A 19460-nucleotide genomic window follows, 5' to 3' on the forward strand; every position below is an offset into this window, starting at 1 on the left:
TCAACAAATCGAAAAAAAAAATATTTTTTGAAAGAGAAAAATAAAAACACAAAAAATATATATTCTATTTAAAATCTATCCAAAGTTTTCTTTAATCTATCTATAAAAAAGTTTTCTTTAAAGTTTTCTTTACTTTTTTTTTCCAAGAAGCAAATATTTTTCCTTTTTTTTTTTTAAATACTCAAAAAATTCAATAAAAATGTCTCGAAACGAACAAAGTTGGGCCGCTACCAAAGATGATTCTATAATAGTAAATTCATTATTTGAGAATATTGTATTATTCTTTATGACGGTATTCGTATTGCTTTGCGGTTCAGATAATAATAATAATTCAAGCACACAACATGAGATCCAAATCCATCATTTTTTCTTACCGCAACAACATAAGGCTCTTTATAACATCCTTAAAAATTATTCATCTAAACAAGATTCCCATCAACCACATGGAATAATGAATCATAATCATCATGGTCGAAAGAATCCTTCAATCGCTGCGAACTGAATTTTGACAACATTTTCATATTTTTCATATGGCAACCATTTGTAGATATATTATATATATATATTTTTTTTATATATTTTTCTGGAACGTGACGCATTATATCTTATATATTTTTTATATGGACTTTGAACAATTTTTTTTTTATTTTAATTCTCGCATTTTTTCAGCATTCAAAAAATTTAAAAAAAAGATTTGCATAACTTCTTTTTAATAATAATAAAATATACCAAATATATTGTTTTTCTTTGTACAGTTTTAAATATTTTGGTTGTTTTTATCAAATTCATATTATTAACAACAATAATACTTGTATTTTTAATACTTTAATAATAAATAATATTATTTTCTCTTTTTCTTTCTTTAAATTCTTTTGATCTGTTTAAAAATTTTGGGAATTTTTTAATGTCAAATATTTTGCAATATTGTTTTGTTTACATGAAGTTGACGCTATCAGAATGTTTCAGAATTGATCATTAGGAATTTGGAATTTTTTAAATAGTAACAACTAATTATGGGTTCATAGCATATATCTTGTTAAAAAGACATTGAATGAATGAATGGTTTACTCAACTTTATTGTGTATTGTCCTTGCATTTGTTCTTTACTTCATTTGGTTACCATAAATCTTTCGGTTAATAATTTAAGTCATAAGAAAATTTTGAGTTTTGGCCTGTGACCTACAATATTTGAGTTTTTGGCCTGTGACCCTACTGAGTTTTGGTTTGTGACCTATATGTTTACCATCTAACAACGTATAACTGAGCTTTTTTTTTTAAAGTTTTTCTTTATAAAGTAATTGTTACAAAAGAAAAAAAAAACACATTTTAATGGAATAATTTTTTATATAGTTTTTTTTTTTAAGATTTGCAAACTAGCTAAAAAAAAAACTTTATTTTTTAATGAATAAAACTAAATTAATCATTATTATTTACCTTGATCTGTACCCATTATTGAATCTCTTTTCATTATTATAACATATCCCGAAAAAAGTATTTATCTAACACATAATAACTTAGATAACATAAATATTATTGTCATCATTTTTCCACCATGCATTTATTTTCATTATTGATAGACATTCATTTTTTTTGATTACTATTGTCATAAAAAAAAAATATGATTTTTTTTATCAAACGTATGATACGCGTTTTTTTTATTTTACGTGAAACCGTTAATTATTATTATTATTTTTTTTCTAAAACTTTTAGATGGACAATCAAGGTTTCTTTCATTAATAACAAGATTAAAAACGTGTTTTTTTTTTTTTTTGATATACGTACAGTATATGCATATATATGTACTATATATTTTATTATAATATATATATATACAGTATTTTTTAAATGGAAAAAATTAATTTAAATTAATTTATTAAGTTCACCGCACAGCCACAACGAAAAATTATCATGTTCTTTTCTTTTTTGCAATGAATTTCCTAATTTAGTGTTTTTTTTTTATCTCTAATTGTTACATTTTTTATTATTACCTCAATTTAGAATTCCCAACTTGATGATTTACAATCTATATAGACAATTAACAAGATTTTTATTTATATTATTTATTATTTTAATCTTTTTTTTTTTTTTACAAAATTTCCCGCTTTACCGGAAATAATATTAAAAAAACTCCACAAATAAATAAATAAATAAACAACAAAAAAAAAGCATAAAACAATATTTATTTATTTATTTATTTTATTTATCATTAGCATTTACTAGCATTTACTAGCATTTACTGGCAAATTTGGCATTTAGCATCGAAAAAAAAAAGCATTTAAATATTTTTCACAAACAATATGTATTTCTCTCAAAGAAAACACACTTATTCTTTCTGATCATAGATAATTGGTTATAATTAGTTAGAATTACCCTAAGTAGAATTATGTCGAATTGATTGATTTAGTTAAAGTTGGTTAGATTTAGTTACACTTGGTTATTATTTAACACTTTTTTATGATCTTTCTACATGGAATCGCGTCATTTGTTTAATACGGTAATCATGGTAATCACGGTAACTACGGTAATTACGGTAATTACGGTAATTACGACAACTTTACGGCAATATTATAATTTAAACGGTAAACTGGTAATGCCACTATACTTCAAGTTCGTTTATCAGTTTGATAAACAACGATATGACACAACGAAATAGCCGTAAACAAAATATAACAGTAACCATTATGATTGAACAAGTTCAAACCGTTGTAAGATAAACACATGTTATGATGGATGAAAAAAAAAAGATTTAATACAACGGATCAAAAAAGAAGGAAAAGTATAAATTAAAAAAAAACAATTCTTATGCAATCACACGAGACAAAAAAGAAGGAACGAAGAATAAAAGAATGAAGAAAAAAAAAAATTTTTTTTTTAATTTACAAACCTCTAAAAGAATATCGGTAAATACGGGAATATTACCGACGGATTTTTTTTTATTTATGATCTCTGGAATTCCATATTCCATATAAAAAAAAATTATACATATATATAGTCAGATATTGACTCCTGCATTATCAATCATGATTATTATTCTATTTCAGAATTTATATTACGTTTATTTTATAATTTATAATTAACGTGCGAATAGTTAAAATAAATAAATAAGTTAATGTAGTTTAGCATTCATCGACCGCATACATTTCATGATCAAAAGTTGTTGTGTAGTGTTTGACAATCTTTTATATCTAACGCGCCAAAAAAGAATAAAATCTTCATTTTGCGAAGGGGAGAAAATTTTTATTATTATTGATAAACAAAATGGTATACAAATGTTGTGCACAATATATATATATTTATTTTTTTTTAAAAAGGTCTTTTTTATTATTACCGTTTATTTATTATTATAACTTTACTTTCAAGGTAATCTCCGTAATCTTCATGTGATTTTTGGGGTTGTTTTTTCTTGTGTAAAGTGACTCCGATGCCATTTATCTAATTATATTAATGAGAATCATTTTTTAAATTTCCATTCAAAAAAAAAAACTTACTTTTTTTCACTTTTTTTTTAAAGTTAATCTTTCTTTTAAAATGGATCTTTATTCAACTAAAACTTTTTTGTTAGTTAACTTCCGAAAAGATAAATAATATACCAGATCAAAAATGAATCTAAAAAGTAATTTTTTTAAAATCACCCTTTTATATTCACTCGCATCAAGAAATTTTCATTTATATGGATTCATTAGCAATCCGCGGAATTACACTCCGAATGTGTAATTACACAGACGCAATGATCTGTCAGCACCAAACTAAGAATGGAATACTAATAGATACTAATAGCTTTTATTATTGAACTTTATTTTTTTTTAAAAAAAAATGTATGATTATGCAACAATTTTAAATAATTTTATATGGTAAATATCTAAATATTATCAGTCTCTATATAACTGATAGTTATTATGATATAATTACTGATAAGGTACAAGTACGATTTGATAGAATGTCCCTAGTAATATAATTTTTTTAACCCTTGTTTTAAATAATATTTGATAGAAAATAAATCTTTGTATTTTAAAATAAAAATAATTTGTTTCATCATATCGTACAGTACATCGCTAACGGAAATAGAATTTTTAGCGGCTCCTGCGACTTCCTGCGCGTTTTGAAATTTGAAGATCTGATTGTATTTTATTCTTGTTTATACTAAATATGGTAATTTTTTGATATTCTCACATTGCATAAGAAAAATGAATCCATTTTTTTGCTAACCATAACCTTACTGATAGATGTAAGAGGCTTTCTATGACGATAAAAGATATTGTGTAATAATAATGATAAATAATGATAATATATAAATATATAAAATATATTCTTTTTTTGTAACAATTTTACACCCTATCGCTACACGAACTGAAAAGTTTGATTCGAATCTTAATAACAATAATAATAAGATAACTAAAATATTTCACAATATAATAATAATATACAGTGTATTTCACATGGATTTCATCAAATTATAATTATTAAAAAAAAAAAAATTTATGTTTCGAGAAATGTATGTAAATGTACGACTATTAAAATTTCTAAATTTTTGTTCATTGAAATCTATACTCTTTCATAAAAAATTTGCAAATCATTTTTGTGGATCTTTTTAATTAATAATTAGAGTTCCAATCCGTCATCCGACGGATAATCACATTTTGACAGTTGTACGCTCATTTAATTAATATAAAAGAGCATTTTTTTTTAAGGATATCCTAAGAGCATAATACAGTATATAATTTAATAAATAAACTTTTTTTTCAAAAATGAAAGTGAGGAGAAATTAGGAACGGATTAAAATATCATCCGACGGATGAAAATTTCAATCCGACTAAGATTTCACCCCATTTATTTTATGTTCAATTAATTAAATAATGCATAGTCTGATCACCTTACATCGAATGCAGTTCCTAAATTATAAATTATGAAACATAAATGTCTCTTTCCAAAAATAAATGAGAAGAGATTGATCATCCGTCGGATGACGGATTGGAACTCTAAATTAATTCTGGTTAATAATTTAAGAGAAATCAACTTATATTCCCCATTTTTTGTGTGTAGATCTTATCTTAACCTGGATCGATATAATAACGTTTTTTTTTTTGAACCTATTTAATTACAACTTTGTAATGTAATAATAACCATAATATTATTTTATTATTATAATTAACTAATGTATAAGAATATAAAAATAAACTAACAATTGTATTAAATTCTATATAGATTTATAAATAAATAAAAGAATTATTTAATTTTACTATATATATAAAATAATTTAATTTAATTATTATTTAAATATAACTTATTTAATTTCTCAATTATCATTCCAACCTTTTTTTTTTATCATTTTTATCATTTCTACACTATTTCTACCTTTTTTTTTATTATTCCTATACTATTTTTACTTTTTTTTTAAAAAAAAAAATTTATTTTTTTTAAATTTATAATTATCTTTAATTATAACTAAAATAAATATAAAATACTAAAGATTTTGATATTGATAATGTAAATTTAATAATAGTAAATAATTTTTAAAAAAAACTATGAAATTTAATTATAAAAAAAAGTCATAAATAATTACTAATATAAAATTTATTGTTAAAAAAGAATGCATACTATTTTATAGTATATAATTTTAATTTTATTTATTAATATAAAATTTTCTATTAAAAAGAAAGTACTATGATCTTATCATATTTTTAATTTTAATTACTTTATAGAAAATCCACCATATAATATAATTTAATTTTAATTACTAATATAAAATTCTATAGTCTATACCAAAAATTCAAAAAAATGCAATATTCTACTATATATTTAATTTTAATTATAATAATAAAATTCTATAGTTTATACTAAAAGAAAATACTACATATTACTTTATATTAATTTAATTATAATATAAAATTCTATAGTTTATATTAAAAAAAAAATAATTACATTCTACGATATATTAATTTTAATTATTAATATAAAATTTTATATTAAATATATTAATCCTATACTTAATTTTATATTTAATGATATAAAATTCATATTAAAAGTAATACTACTTTTATATATGATATTAAATTTAAAATTACAAAAATTATTTCTTATATTTATTTAAAAAAAAAAAATTTAACCAAAAATTTTGATTCTATTCAGTTATTATATTTTAATAAATATTTATTACCTATATAATAATATTCATAAAATTATAAATAAAAAATGAAAAAAGTAATATCAATTAAATATTATATTATTTAAATTTTCTATTTAAATTAATTATTGGTTTAAATATATTTTTTTATATTATAATTTTTTTAAATATAAAATTTAATTAAAATTAATAGTTGAAAACAACATAATTAAATTACTATAATAATAATTTTTATTATTATTAATAGTACTATAAAATATATTTCTTATTAATTATTAATTATTATAATATTTATATTTAAAAATTTTAAAATATTAAGTTTTTTCTACTAATTTTATAAAACTACTGATTAAATTAATCATTATATAAAATTCTTTAGAAAGAAACTTAATATATATTTTAAAATTTCAAATTTTTTTATTAATTATAATCACAAAGATTTATTCAAAAAAGATATAGAATATAATATAAATATAAAAAATATTAAAATTTAAAAATAAATAAATAAAAGAATTCATAAAAATAAACAAAAATTTATACAAATAATATATAATATAAATAATAAAATATATTATTAGATTTAAAAATTATAAAATCTTATTATTTATTTTATATTAATAATATTTTTATATTATACCCTATTCGAACTTCTAAAAAAAAGAATAAATGAAACTTTAAAGACCAGTTCTGTTAAATAAATATATTATAATAATTGTTATACTCTTAGTTTCTTATCAAGATCTTAAATATCTAGATTCAAAAAAGAGAAAAAGTTCTAAATTTTCACATTTTAGATCTAATTAAAAATAAAAAAAAATGAAATAAAAAGCATTTCACAATTTCTTAAAAAAAATAATAATAAAATATAAAATATAAAAAAAAATGATAAATCTATTTTTAATATATATTTTATTAAATCACTCTATTTTCTATATCTACATATTAATAAATTTACTTGATATATTATTTTAGTAAATTAAAAATATTATATTAAGAAATATTAATTTAATAACTTATATTTAATAACCTATTACAAAATAATTTCAATTACTCTAAATATATATAACAGATAGTTTATAGAAAATAAAAGTTTAATAAAAAATAACAAAATTTTAAAATATAACAAAAAGAATTTACTAAAATATTAAAAATCTAAAAGTATAATCATCAGAAATAAGCAAACTAATAATGATAATAGTTTAAACAAATATTTCCTATTTTTTATATATCAATTTATATTAAAAGATTAAATTTGAATATTTAAATTAATTAAACTAGTTTATAATATAGTAATTATTTATAAATATATAATTTTTTTTTGATAATTTATTTTTAAATTTTTATAAAAAACAGATTATTATTGGCTTTTATGATTTTTATAAAATTTTTTATTAAAAATATATTATTTATGATAATGTTACTTACCAAAGAAAAAGAATAATACAAAATTTTGAATGAAATTAAATAATTAATATTTATAAATTACCTTAAAATCAAACTTCTGAAACAAAAAGTAAAGTTTAAGTATAATAAAAAGAATTGGAATAATTTATGGAAAAACAAATAATAGTAGTCAAAAAACTCTATTAATAATATTTGAAAAGTTCACTTAAATTAGATATATTTAGAATAATAATTCTAAAATAAAAATGCTTTTTTGCTTTATATATATATTATATATATTTTAATTTATTTAGTATATATAATATAAATATATAATTTTAAGTTAAATGTAATTAAATGTAAATGAAACAAAAGCCCAAAATCCTCATACATTTATTATAAATTATGATTTATATTAATTAAATATTTTTGTATAATAACTTATTTATATTTATATATTGCATTTTCTATAGTACTTTATATCTATTATGTAACAGCTGGTCATGCTGATTTTGTTCGTCATATATTGCAACATACAAAGGTATAATTTAATAATTTTAATATTAGATTTATAATTTTTTTAAAGATTTTTCTTTATATTGTATTTGTTTTCTACTATAGATTTTTTAATTTCTTAAGCTTAATAAATTCCATTTTTAATTAAATATTTACAATAAAATTTTCCAATTATAGAGTTTATAGAATTTATATATATTATTAAAGAAATAATTTTAAGAAAAATAGCTATAATAATATTACATCAAAGGTGAATTTTAAATAAATTAAAAAAATTTAATATTGGACCAAGCAGTAGGCTGAAGCACTTGGTATAAAGAGATTAGTGGTATTTAATTTTGATGTATTTCTATTTTTTATCTTGTAATTTGTTTTTATTCTGCATTTTACTACCAATAAAGAAATGTGTTTACACTCGTAAAAAAAAAAAAAAAAAAAAATATTTAATATTGATGCCTTAAAAATTTAATAATAAATAATGGATTTTATATTAAAATAACAATCATTTATCAAATTACATGTAAATTAACTTTGTATAACAAATTTATTTTGTTAAAATAATTTAAGGAATAAAATTTAAAATATATTTTATTGCTTTACAAATATTATTTGAATTTGTTTATCACTTTCAGGATATCTTAATTATTTTTATCATCTTTCTCAAAATGCACGGTTTTACTCAAAAAAAAAAGGAGGGAAGTGTGGTGCCATCGGCTTTCAAGTATCTAATCATTTATGGCATTTTACGCCGATTTATAACAAGTTATGGTTAGATATGATTGAAATCATAATCATAATGATGTTATTTCTTCAAAGTGATAGAAACCAAAACATAGCTAGATGAATTTATGATAATGCAATTTTTGCACAGTATTCATAACGTTTTCTTATTGTCAATGTCGTTATTCATACAAGAAATCGTACATATAACATTTCGCGAGGGTTAAAGTACATGCACTTACATAAGTAGGCTTATTTAATGTAACATTAAGTTTGTTTTCGATGCACTGCTATATTAAATTTGTTTCATAAGATAATATTAAGGCTGGTTAAAAGGCAATGTCTTCGTAAACGAGGCATCTTATGAATATCAGATAGATGTACAAAGTTTAATAATTTATTTTATTACATTATCAATATGAATGAATGAACTTAACCAAATCAAAAATTCGAAATTGGAAATAATTTCTGCGCGTTCATTCAAAAATTATGCGATATTATTTATGATCACCTCCTTACTTACATATAACATATATAACGAACAAAATAAAATGTAATGTACTGTAAGCATAGGTTGTGTGCGTTATCATTTTTAGATAAAAATTTCCTCATAACACATTGAATTCCATATGATAAATTTCAAAAAGAAAAAAAAAATTTTTTTTTTTTTGTTACTAATTAGACCTTATTGAAAAAAGTATACACAGACCTAAAATTTACAGAATTACGGCAACGTTTGCATAAGAAATTGATGAATTCAGGTGATAAATATTATTGACTAAACTAATTGAATGATGCATCATATTAGTGGTCGTTTTTCAAAGAGAATCGCGCTATATTTTTTTACGCCAAAGAAGTATTACTTGCTTACCGTACATTACATTGACTCCTTCAACCAAAAACGCATCAATCGTATTTTATATTCAAGATTTTAAACAGGTTTACAATTTATAAACTAGTTCTTTTATGGTCATTCCTCGTTTTATTTAAACTGTTTTGGAAATATATATGCAACACTTTCAACTCCGACACTCATAAAAATCACGCGCAAAGTAATATAATATATTATATGTAATACATCTGGTTTATATGATTTTTTTTTTTAAAAAAAAAATCTATCAATACTTTGTAACTATAATTAATTTAGGACCATTTCATGCTATAGTCTAGATTAAATAATAGGGTTACATGAAAGTGTTCGTTGTTCTTGCATTTGGTCACATTTGCATAACTTCTTGCACTTGCATGGATTAGATCGAAAAAACTCATTGTTGTCGACTACTATAAACCTCGTTTCAATCTTTACTTCGCTTCATTATTAATAATGATGAATGAAAAGATATAGATAGTTACATCTTTACTCAGGTATAACTCAGTGTATTTTATTAGAAAATATTGATTTGGATGTTTCATTGTTAAAAGAGATGATGTTTCAAAGTATGTAAATTACTTGGAACTAAAGGATTAGGATTAATTAGGGCTGATATTATTATAAGAATATCACCAATTATTAACAATTGATAAAATTTCTGATCGAACCATTTTTTTTTTCATATGATACATTAAAAACATCAACTTAATATCATGTGACTTTAAATGTAATAAATCGAAATCTTATGTCAAAGATTTTAAAAAAAATTTTCATTGGTTCTGTTTAAGAAAATTCCGAATATTAGATTCTAAATTATGAAACATAAAGTTATATTTATATATACTATACATACATCATATAAACTTTACTGTATGTTGTATTTGTTGTATAACCGATTAAAAACTTTAAAACTTATTTTTACTAATTAATTTTTTTTAAAAAAATAATTAATAATATAGATATTTTAAGATAACATGTATGATTAAAAATGTTGTTAATTTTTTATTTATTAAATTTTTTTTATTTAAAAAATTTATCCGTCAAAAAACTTTGTTAAATTTTTAATTATTAATAAACCAATCATAAAATATTTAAAATATGAATATACTTTATCATACTTTGTTATGCATGAAAAATTAAAGAGATTTATAATTTTTATAATTTTATTAATCATTGAAAAAAATTATTATCAATTACTAAATCAATTTAACTAAGTCGATTATATAATAATATAAACTTTGATAATTAATAATGCCGGTTATTACCGACATGCGATACGACGGACTTTAACGTTTGACTCTTCTTGAATCAAAAAAAAAAAAAATTTATTTTCCAATTTGTGATATCAGATATGGCGATAAAGGCTTCTTATCCAATTGTATATAAAAAAAAAGTTGAACCGAGTATTTCTGAATGGCTGAATGTCTTTTTAAGAAAAAGAAGCTGAGTGGTTAATATGTTAGGAAGGATAGGCATCAATCATTAGAAACCTACTTACTAAATTGATCTTTTTTAGTAATACTATATAATTAAGGATAAGCGAATTAAACTTAAATGAACCGCTAAAACTCTTGTGGTACTTCCAGAGGTCAAAATTTCAATTTCCATTATCCGCAAATTTACCGCTATCGTATAATAAGTTATTCCATAATTTCATCATTGCATAACTATTCGTTCATAACGCCTCAACTCGCCCCAATTACCACTTAAACCGTTTACATCCATCGCCACAATGCCACAGTGGCTTTTAAACATAATGTACGGGAATGCAATCCTGAACCTGGCATAGCAGAAGGTTATAATAGATTCATTAACTGCGATTATAAATATTCTTTCATAGAATATTGTACTTTATATAAGTCCTTTTTCTAGCAAACAAATAATTTCCATTATGCATTTATATACTGCTGCATCTTTGGTGCTTTTTTTAGTAAATCGAATCATAAATCCGGAAAAAAAAAGTCCTGAGAAATTTTCTGAAAAATGATTACAAAAAAAACCTTATTTTCAATTATTATAAATATTACGTATACATATATATAACTCGCAGAACCACGCGTATAAACTTTAAAAAAAAAAATTTACATAAATACCAACATTTTTATAAAGAAGTATCGTATTATGTGGTTATGTATAATGTATTTAACATGCAAGCCACGTGTGAAATTTTCGGTACAATTAGATGCGCATAATTGTTACAAGAAAGCCGAAAATTGTTCGAAATAATATTATTTAGATGATTTGGGAATATTAAACCTTTAAATGGGCGTAAAGAAAATTTTTTTTTTCCATTTTTTTTTTCTTATAAGCGAGTGAATGTACCAATGCATTATTATTATACTTGTGATACTGCATAAGATAAAGATTATTGGTTTTTTTTCGAATGAATCGAAAATTGATTATAATGATAAACAGATAATGAAAAAAAAAGAGATTCTTTAAAAAAAAAATATTATTTGTTATTTGTTATGAACAATCTGTAGTTTTTATATTATTAATGTAAATCCACTAACTTATCATCCTGTATGAATCCTTTTAAAGATATTAAATAAATAAATTATCAAGTTTCTTTAAATTGAAACAATAAAGTTCATAACCTGTTTAATAACTATTGTTTATACAGGTTATTTAATGAATCACGTGATCGATAATAAATTTAATCGATTTCTTATTGAAACATCATTATTCCGATCTCATCAAAATTATCATCATTAGAAAAAAAAATATTTTTCATACATAATCTTGTATCATCATGTATAACAAACATTGTAATATATATAGTGGCTTTTTAAATGAATTAATCCGGCTGGGATTATAACATAAGCATGTGATATAAACAATCTTTTTTTCCGTTCAATTTTTCTCGTCATTACGATATATTATTTGTCATTCAGATCTTAACGATTTACGTAACAAATTATTTACTATTCAACGTACGACAATTGTTATCACACTTAAAATACATTATACTTTATGTGATAGACACATGGGATGAAAGTCGATTAATTAGTAATATTCCGCTAGCGTGATCTTGTAGATGCCTGGACTTTATATATGTCATACTAAAGTTACATTATGTTATGCATGTAGTATAATTATAAGTCAGATATGATTGTCATGGTCCAAGCTTAGTAACGTAATCAATCACCAGTAATAAATCATTGCGATGAAAATTATAATAAACCATTGAGTAGTAGACTATCATCAAATAACCGTGATGGAGAAGATTTTCTAATCAAAAGATGAAGTAATGGCAGATAATAAAATATATGATGAAAACGAAATGTATAGAATGATTAGGGTTACTTCAAAAATTATTATGATCAAATAGTATTACTTGATCAGTACCCGGTACTAAACTCATAAAAATTGATACTATTCAATAAAAATCAAACTTTATTATTTCATTATTAATTATCTATATTATAAATTTCAATATATTGATTCTCTTTAATTCTAAATGAATATACCAGCATTTTCCCGAATGTAGCATTCTATTGCACGAGAATTAAAGGTTATAATATTTTTAATTGGATTATATGCAAAGATATTGGTTTCCAAGACCTTATTAGCTTCCTCAGGATTATTAAATAATTTACTATATGTCAAATAGTCAAGCATCCCGTTAGAATTTAAAGTCTTGATTATATGCTTTCCTGCTTCATGATTTGGTTGATTTTTATGTAGTTTCGCAATGTTAAATTCATTATCAATTTCGATGAATTTTTGTTGTTTAATTTCTGCAAGAAAAAAAAAATTCAATAAAAAGAAGAATTGTATAAAATTTATTTAATGTAAAATATTAAATAACTTTACCTTCGGAGGACTGTTTCAAATTAAGAAATTCATCTGCTACAGCTTCCAGGTCCATAATACATCCACCAACTAATTCATATAATTTTTCTGCTTCTGTAATATCGATCTTGCCTTCTTTCATGGTTTTAATTCCACGTTTATTAACTAAATAATTTATTGATTCTTCTTTGCTAAGATTATTGATTTCTACTACTGGTTTACTTACACGTGTCCAAGCATTAGTACGTGCTAGAAATAAAATCAATAATTTATAAGTAAAATATATTTTAATATAGAAACTGAAAATTTTCATTGGCACTTACATTTCATTCTTTTAAGAGCACTGGTTTTATTACTAACAAATACAGCAATGTATTTCATATCATCAGCATTATCTTTAGCATCTTCTTGAAGAATATCAAGAACTTCTGCATGTTTTGGAACTAATCGATCAACATTATCATAAATAATAACTGGAGGGGTACCATGCTTCATTTTGTATCTTTTAGCACCATTTTTAAATGCTTCTAAATTATCTTCCCACTTAATCACAGTCTTACTATTAGTTTTAAAATATAAAATCTTTTGTGCTATTTGTTTTAATAAACTTCCAGATGGTAAAATCTTAAAATTTTTCAAAGCTTTATTAAAAGTTTCATCTAATTTATTTAAATTTGTAGGAATATTAATATATATAACACCTTGTCCATCTTCTTTTAATGCTGCTTTAATTAATGTTGTTTTTCCAGTTCCACGTTCACCACAAATAACATGATAAAGTGATTGATTTTTATAAGGCTTAAAAATTCTTTTAAAATGTTCTACAATTTCAGGTTGAGAAATATATTGTAAAGAAGAAATATTTACTTCAGGTTGAGTGCCTTTTTCAATAACTTTACTAAAATAATATTTATCAAATTTATCTTGATATAAAGTATAAAATATATCTGCTAATACAAAACCACCAATACTAATTTTTATAGGAATCTATAAATAATAAAAATTTATTTTAAAATTTTAATGAAATAAAAAAAAAAGATAAATAAACAAAATAAATTCATACCAAAAGTTGTCTTGCAGTAAATTTTTTTTGAAAAGATGGTAAAAAAAATCTAAATAATACATTTTTATAAAAATGATGATTTATAATATTAAAAGACATTTTTACTATTAGTTAAGTAAAAAAATTCAATAAAAAAAAAAATATTTACAAAGTTTTACTTTTTATTTATTATAATAAAATTCTAACCATTTTTAAATAAGTTATGAGTCACATTTTAATATATTTTTATGATTTATAATATTAAAAGTCGTTTTTATTATTAGTTAGTAAGTAAAAAATTCAATAAAAAATTATTATTATAATAGAATTCTAATTATTTTTAAATAAGTTACTTGCTAAAACCTAGGGGTTTAGGCAAGATGGCGTTTCACCGAAAAGCGAAATTCTGCCAAAACTATATTAAAGTTATATTAAAAAACTGGCGAAACTTTTGAGAAAGGTGAAACTGCCAAAACTTATTATAAATGCCGAAACTGCTGAAACTCTGCCGAAACTATAATAAATCTATAGTAAAATTTTGACAAAACTAATCGTAGGATTTTAAAGAGGTTTAGACAAGCAACCTTAGTTATAAGCTACACTTTTAACAAATTAATCCATTTTTTTATGTTATTTATTTGAATAATCTAATTTACAATTTAAAAAAAAAGTTCATTAAAATTAGATTACTAGATATTAAAAAATTTAAAAAAAATTTTTGAATTTAATAAAAAGGATTACTAGTTTAAAATTTTAATTGTAATATTAAAAATTAAAATTTGCAGTAATGTTTTTGTTAGGATATATTATTATGTGATAAATTTTTATATAAATTTTTATAATATTAATATATATAGTACTTTTTATTAATAGAATTTTATTTATAATCAATTGTATATAATTAATATTATATTTATAATTATTGTGATATATATGACTAATATACAACATTTATATTGTTTAGTATTTTGTTTAATTATGCAAAATATATTTTATTTAATTACTTTTTAGAAAACTACTATATAGCTTTACTTTTAGTTAGTTTATTTTTATTATTTCTTTTATTGTATTTTGTTTAATCGTAAATATTTCTGATAAATTTAATAAAGATAAAAATGCTATGACATGTTTGCTCAAAATATATTTTATCAGTACTAATTAATTAAAATTTTAATTTTTACAAATTATATAAAATATTATTTATTTTTTTTTAAGAAAAAAAAAGCCATTTAATTATTGTACTATAAAATTAAATTTGTTAGTTTTAATTAATTTTATTATTTAATATTTATAAAAAAAATAAATTTAATATAAAATATTTACCTTTAAAAGATTCTTTAATAAAAAGAAATTTATCTGCTATATTTTTTAAATTCATAATATGACCACCAACTAATTTATATAAATTTTCTGCATCTGTAATATTAATTCCACGTTTATTAACTAAATAATTCATTGATTCTTCTTTATTAAGATTATCAATTTCTTCTATTGATTGATAATAATGATAATGTTTATAAACTAAAAATCATAAAAGTATTAATATATATATAAATATTTTTAATTAAAAAAAAATTAAAATACTTACGTGAACTTAATTTTTTAAGAGTATTATTATTATTGCAAACAAATATAGAAATATATTTTTCTATTTTAGCATTACTAATAGCACGACTTTGAAAAGTACTAAGAATTTTTAAATCTTCTGTAACTAATTGATCAGCATTATTATAAATGATAATTAAAGGTTTATTATATTTTTTCTTATATATTTCAGCACTTTCTTCAAGAATTTCTAAACTTTTTATCCAATTAAAAAATTTAAATTCTTTTATAAAAAAAAAAAATCAAAAATTATTTAATATTAATTTTAAAAATAATAAAATATTAATAAAAAAACTTACCAAAATTTTTATTAAAAATTTTTTGTAATATATATTTTGTTAAAATAAATCCATGAAATTTAAAATTAAAAGCTTTTTCAAAAGCTTCATTTAATTTATTTAAATTTGTAGGAATATCAACATATATAACTCCTTGATCAATTTCTTTTAATATAGTTTTAATTAATGTTGTTTTTCCAATTCCATAATTACCATATATAACATAATATTCTGAAAAAGGCTTCTTAAAAATTTTTTTAAGTTCTTCAGTAATTTCAGGTCGAGGAATATAATGTAAAGGTAAAATATTTATTTCAGGTTGAACACCTTTTGTTACAGTTTTAATAAGTTGATGCTTATTATAAAATTGATCTGAATATAAAGTATAAAAAATATCTATTGTTAAAAGACCACCCAAACAATGCAAACTATTTGTCAAAAAATTTGATTTTTTTTGAAAAAAAGATGAAGAGTATGTAAAGTTTGTAAATGGTCTAAATGATTTAAATGAATTTAAATGAAGATTTGAACTTTTTAATGCAAATTTCAATGGTTGAAAAAACATGATTTTAATATTTTTATAAAAATAAGAAATTATATTTACAAAATTTTATTTCTTTTATATATTTTTATTAATTATATAATTACATCATAATTGTAAACATACAATAATATTCTTATTTGAATATATTATATTTTTTTGACTTACTAATATTAACTAAACCAAAAAAAATCAAAAAATTTTTAATATGATTCAAAATGATAAAAAAAGATTCAAAATATATTTTACTAAAATTTGAATTATAACTTTTAATATGTATATTAAATAATTAAGAAAAAAAGACTTTTAACTTAGCATATTATTTACATTACGAAACGAGTTAAATTGTGGCTTTGTAGGCCACTGCATCTACTATATATATATTAAAAAGTAGTAGGCGTACCGCTATTTTATAGTAAATATGGTGTGGCGATGCGTACTTGCCATAGCTAGTATATAGAAAATTAGTATAAATGTAAATTTACCATAATGTATACATGTAGTAGCGATGTAACAAATTAAAGTAAACGTATGGTAATTATAAGTTCTAATAAAAGTAATTGTATAGTAAATATAACTTTTATTTGTAGTAATTATGTAGTAAAATATAATACATTTACGGTAAACAAAATATAATACATTTACCAAGGATATATTACATTTGCAGAGTATAGTACATTTACGTTCAAGCATATATTACATTTGTAGTAAGCATATAGTACATTTACGGTAAAGATATATTACATTTGTAGAAAGCATATAGTACATTTAGTAAACATATAGTTTAAGGTAATACTCAATTATAATTTTATTCTCAAATATTAGTTCCGGACAATTCAAGTTGAAGTTCGTCGTCAAGCGTTGAATTCCTATAATACAAAGAAATAAATGTCAATTAACATTTCTTTCACCTGTTTAAAAAATCAAATCGCTCATTCCCTTATTCAATATACCTTTAGGCCGATTTCAACATCCAAGAGGTAATCCTACAAAATAAAGAAATTGGTTAAGTTCTATAAGAATTTACAAGAAGTTAAAGTGGAAGACCTACAAAGCAAAATTCAAGCAATCAATCAAGTCCAAAGAAGCAAAAATTCCAGTTCAATCCAAGTAACCGAATCCAAAAAAAGACGCGTAATAAAGTTCATTAAAAATCTTAGTAAAAAATTCAAAGAAGCACCAACTGAATCTCACGCCCAAGAAACCAAAGAAACATCTATAAAGAAAAAAAAAAAGAACTGTTAGTAACAGTTCATTAAATAAATGAATTAAAACTCCCAAAATCTTCATACAAAAATCAAAGAAGCCGCCAACTACGAAAACTCACTGAATCAAAAAAATTTGTCGTTCCAAATTCCAATCAAAAAAATCCATGCTCGGACATCTAAAAAAAGGAAGACGCTTTCAAAGATCCGAAGTATAAGCTGTCTAAAAAAGGGAAAACAAAACATTAGTACTGTTCCATTAAAAAAAAAAAGAAATCATAAAGGTTAGTCCCTACCGAAATTCCACGCGTTCTTTAGCCATGATCTGACTAAAAATGAAAAAGATGAAATGTTAGATTCGTCAAAACTAACAAAATTAAAAAAAGCTTCTGATTTCTCACCAAGAAATCCTAGCATCCCAACTAAAAAAAAGAAAAAGATGAAAGTTAGAAAGTGTTTCATTAAAATAAATAATATTTAAGTATATTTCAACTCACCTGAAATTTACGTTTCAGACGCGTTTACGAAAAATCTTTGATTTTCTACCGAATTTACACATCCAGGCTCATCTAAATAAAAAAGAAAAGAACGAAATGTTAGAAACATTTCGTTAAATAAATAAAATTAAAAAACATATTCATTTTGCTACCAAAATCTGCATTCTAAACCCGTCAAAAAGAACTTCCGAAATTTAACAAAATTCGTACGTCAAGGCCCATCTAAAAAAAGAATTAAATTCGAAATGTTAAATATAATTTCCGTTACAATAATAAACTAAAACAGAGAAAAAAAAATCTTACTGAAAGCAAAATTCTGTGTGTCCAAGATCCCGAAGTACTTGCTGTCTAAGAAAAATGAAAGGACAAAACGTTAGTAAGCGTTTCGTAAAAAGATTCATTTAAAAAATATCCATTTAAAATCTCACCTTACGCATCCCAAAAAGTCACCTAAAAAATGAATTAAATTTGAAAATAAATATAGTCCCGATTTCCTTTCCCATGCGACCAGGCCCGTCTAAAAAAAAGACAAAGTTTGAAACGTTAAACATACGTTTCGTTAAAATAATAGACTATAACAGAGAAAAAAAACTTACCGAAAACAACATCCCGTGCAACCAAAGAGATCTGAAGAATTGCCTGAAAAAGAAAAAAATGAACTGTGAGTAACTGTTCGTTAAATAAATTAAAGAAAAAAAAAATTTTTTTTCTAAAACTTACGAAATGTCGCATAGGAGACCAAAGGAACCGCCTAAAAAAAGAAAAACATTGAAATGTTATAATGTTTCATTATCGTTATAGAATTTGATTTTTTTTGTGGTTCTCTTCAACACTTTTTTAAATAAAACATGATAAAAGATGGAAAGGACGGGGAAAAAAAATTGAA

The 19460-nt window shown here is 21.6% G+C and overlaps 3 protein-coding genes across 3 annotated transcripts; 1 reads left to right on the plus strand and 2 right to left on the minus strand.

Annotated features, from left to right (window-relative positions):
• Positions 1–873, plus strand: OCT59_005592 (uncharacterized protein). The gene has a single exon (XM_025328662.2). It carries the CDS (start codon positions 200–202, stop codon positions 500–502), a length of 303 nt encoding a protein of 100 aa, XP_025165595.1. The 5' UTR covers positions 1–199; the 3' UTR covers positions 503–873.
• Positions 874–13067: 12194 nt separating this feature from the next.
• OCT59_005593 (uncharacterized protein) lies at positions 13068–14568 on the minus strand (the record flags this gene model as incomplete). Its single annotated transcript, XM_025322724.2, has 4 exons — positions 13068–13351; positions 13428–13655; positions 13730–14393; positions 14470–14568. The coding sequence occupies 4 exons, from the start codon at positions 14566–14568 to the stop codon at positions 13068–13070; spliced, it is 1275 nt and encodes a 424-aa protein (XP_025165596.2).
• Positions 14569–15681: 1113 nt separating this feature from the next.
• On the minus strand, positions 15682–16896 carry OCT59_005594 (uncharacterized protein; the record flags this gene model as incomplete). Its single annotated transcript, XM_066138450.1, has 4 exons — positions 15682–15689; positions 15772–15969; positions 16037–16276; positions 16353–16896. 4 exons carry the CDS (start codon positions 16894–16896, stop codon positions 15682–15684), a joined length of 990 nt encoding a protein of 329 aa, XP_065997578.1.
• Between the last annotated feature and the right edge of the window lie 2564 nt (positions 16897–19460).

The sequence above is a fragment of the Rhizophagus irregularis genome, chromosome 13 (genome assembly GCF_026210795.1).
Source record: "Rhizophagus irregularis chromosome 13, complete sequence".
Taxonomy (NCBI): Eukaryota; Fungi; Glomeromycota; class Glomeromycetes; order Glomerales; family Glomeraceae; genus Rhizophagus; species Rhizophagus irregularis.